This window comes from Porites lutea, chromosome 5 (assembly GCF_958299795.1).
Source record: "Porites lutea chromosome 5, jaPorLute2.1, whole genome shotgun sequence".
In the NCBI taxonomy this organism is placed as follows: Eukaryota; Metazoa; Cnidaria; class Anthozoa; order Scleractinia; family Poritidae; genus Porites; species Porites lutea.
Genome location: NC_133205.1, coordinates 15,857,938 through 15,860,437, shown reverse-complemented (window position 1 = coordinate 15,860,437; position 2,500 = coordinate 15,857,938). Strand labels below are relative to the sequence as shown.

The following is a 2,500-nucleotide window of genomic DNA, read 5'->3' as shown; positions in this document are numbered from 1 at the left end:
CATTACCCCAGGGAAGGGTGAAGTACTACAACAGTGCATTACAAATTCTACATATTCGTAAAGATGACTCTGACCTCTACTTCTGTTCAGCATCAAACCTGTTGGGAAACGTTGAAAAGAAAACTTTCTTAGTTGTTATCTCTCCTCCTCGATTCACTGTTAAACCACCTGCTAAAGTTTTCCCAGGAGTGGGTAGCACTTTGACCCTAGACTGCAAGGCTACTGGTGATCCTCAACCTGTCATCAGCTGGAAGAAACAAGATGGCCAACTACCTGCTGGACGAAGCCACCAGCTGATAAATGGAACTTTAGTAATAAGAGACATAACAATGAACGATAGAGGGATTTACAAATGTATTTCACCATATGCAAGAGTGTTAAAGACAGAAGCCATGACTTACATTGAAGTTCAAAAAGGTATATTTTGTGATAGTACTCTAAGTTATACTTTTTTGTTTCTTCTGGCGAAAAGACCCAGGAAGATTGATAACTTATTTAACATTTCCCTCATTTGGTCTCTATACAAACTACCTTTTGCGTGTTGAGTATTTCACTACAGCTGAATGTGCGGTAGCTAGATTTAACACCGAAGTTTAAAAAGGTATAAACCTCTCCATTACGTATATAACGCGTAATAACTATCCCTGAGTTCAGTTATAGGACAGACAACAGTACATGCATTGTTTCAGCTCCCCTTGTTCAAGTGGTAAATTCTGTGTGTGATCAGACTCAAGCAATTTTTGCTTTTTGTCGTTTTCGTTGCCGTCGCCTTTGTCGTTGCTTAAACTTCCTATTAATCTTATTTTTAAACTTCTCTCAGCGATTCCTGAAATCGCGTCGACAAGAGCTAGAGAAGCGATCCATATAACTCCTAAAGCTTTTTTTGTTTCTTTCTTCTTTTTTAGTTTTGATCCTATACGTTGCCTCCCGAAGAAAAGTTGTAACCGTCATCTTACTATAGATTTAGCTAGGGCTAAAAGCGAAGCGTCCACTTACTTAGTTTTAACTCATGATAAGCTTCTGAGACTATGCAAAGAACCCAGAAATTTATACTTAACTGATTTTAAAACAAAAAGAAAAACTTAAAAATCAAGTAATATCATATTAGTGGTCATATATGGAAAAGAATTCTTACCCATAATTCTGCATCGCTGAACTCTCAACTCCTCCACGCCTCTTTGAGAAACTAATATACCATCAGTGAAATTTAATGTGCTATAAACTAACCAAAGGATGGTTGTCATTGAAGAAACTCTTTCATTGGCTTCTTCCAGTTTACCGTTAATGTTTCTTGGTCAATCTTTTCGTCTGTACGCGATTCTGCCCAAGTGGTAAAAAAATTGAACCGATTTTTGTGTTTAGAATATGTTTCCTTTCCAAAATTGGACCCGACTAACGGTTACGTGTTAACTTGTCCCTTCAGATTATACAGCACAATATCTGATACTCAGTAACCTTTACTGTAAGTTACACTTTTCTGTTTCTTCTGGCGAAAAGACCCAGGAAGATTGATAACTTATTTGACATTTCCCTCTATGAATAATCATAATTTTGTAGTCTACACAAACTGCCCTTTGCGTGTTGTTTATTTTAATGCAGCTAAATGTGCCCTTAAGTATTCAAATATAAATTATAAAAGGGACAACTAGTTCCAAAAAGGTGAAGTCCTTTTGGCAATGTTACGGGCCTGTCGTTAAAATGATTCAAATCTTTTATGTACTTTCTTTTCGCCGAGCATAAACAATGTGATTTAACGTGTAAAAACAGGCGCAAACCACACGGCATGCCTTAACCATTTTCGGACATAATACTTCGGATGTAAACCGCTGTAAGCCCTGGGTTTTATAAGATGTATACCACCATGTTGTGTTTTTTCCCGCGATTTTTCATAATTATAAAGCATTTTCTTTGTCCCGAACACGTGACTTTAGCGATTGTTGTTCAGTCGGTCACAAAATGTTGAGCTTAGCGTCGATATTTTTTCGGGTAGACTTTACTTTCCTTATTTTGTCGTTTGATGCGGTTGCATAAAAAAGTTTTCAAGTATCAAGTATCGTCGATGTATATATGTATTTGCTCGTAAAGGAGTTGTAAAAGAAGCGAAAGAATTAAACAGGATTTAATGACGCAAGGACTAGAAATTTCAGTGTACCGAGTTTGTGACCTTCTCATCGATGTGCACCACCTTCGTTTTTAGGTGCTCTCAGCTCATCCAGTATTCTTGACAGCCATGGTAGGAAGTATCTTGACAAGTTGAATTCTTATTTAGACCCAGTGCTCCAGACTACAGGCCGCAGCAGGTTTGTGGGGTGTTGGCACGCTAAGACAGATGGTTGGGCGGCATCAACATTCCACAGTAACTGTGATGAAAAGGGTCCCACTATAACCATCGTCCAAGTTGGTAGTTACATATTTGGTGGATACACTGACAAGTCTTGGTCCAGTCCTAGTAAGTATTAGTTACATATTTGATGGATATACTGACAAGTCTTGGTCCAGT

The 2,500-nt window shown here is 38.0% G+C and overlaps 1 protein-coding gene across 1 annotated transcript in view; it reads left to right on the top strand.

Moving 5' to 3' along the window:
• Positions 1 to 2,500, top strand: part of LOC140936484 (uncharacterized) — a 29,002-nt gene that overhangs the window by 7,377 nt on the left and 19,125 nt on the right. The window contains exons 3-4 of the mRNA XM_073385962.1: positions 1 to 417; positions 2,198 to 2,449. The exon at positions 1 to 417 is cut by the window's left edge and continues 126 nt beyond it. Of these exons, the coding sequence (XP_073242063.1) occupies positions 1 to 417; positions 2,198 to 2,449 (669 nt within the window). The remainder of the gene's footprint in view (positions 418 to 2,197; positions 2,450 to 2,500) is intronic.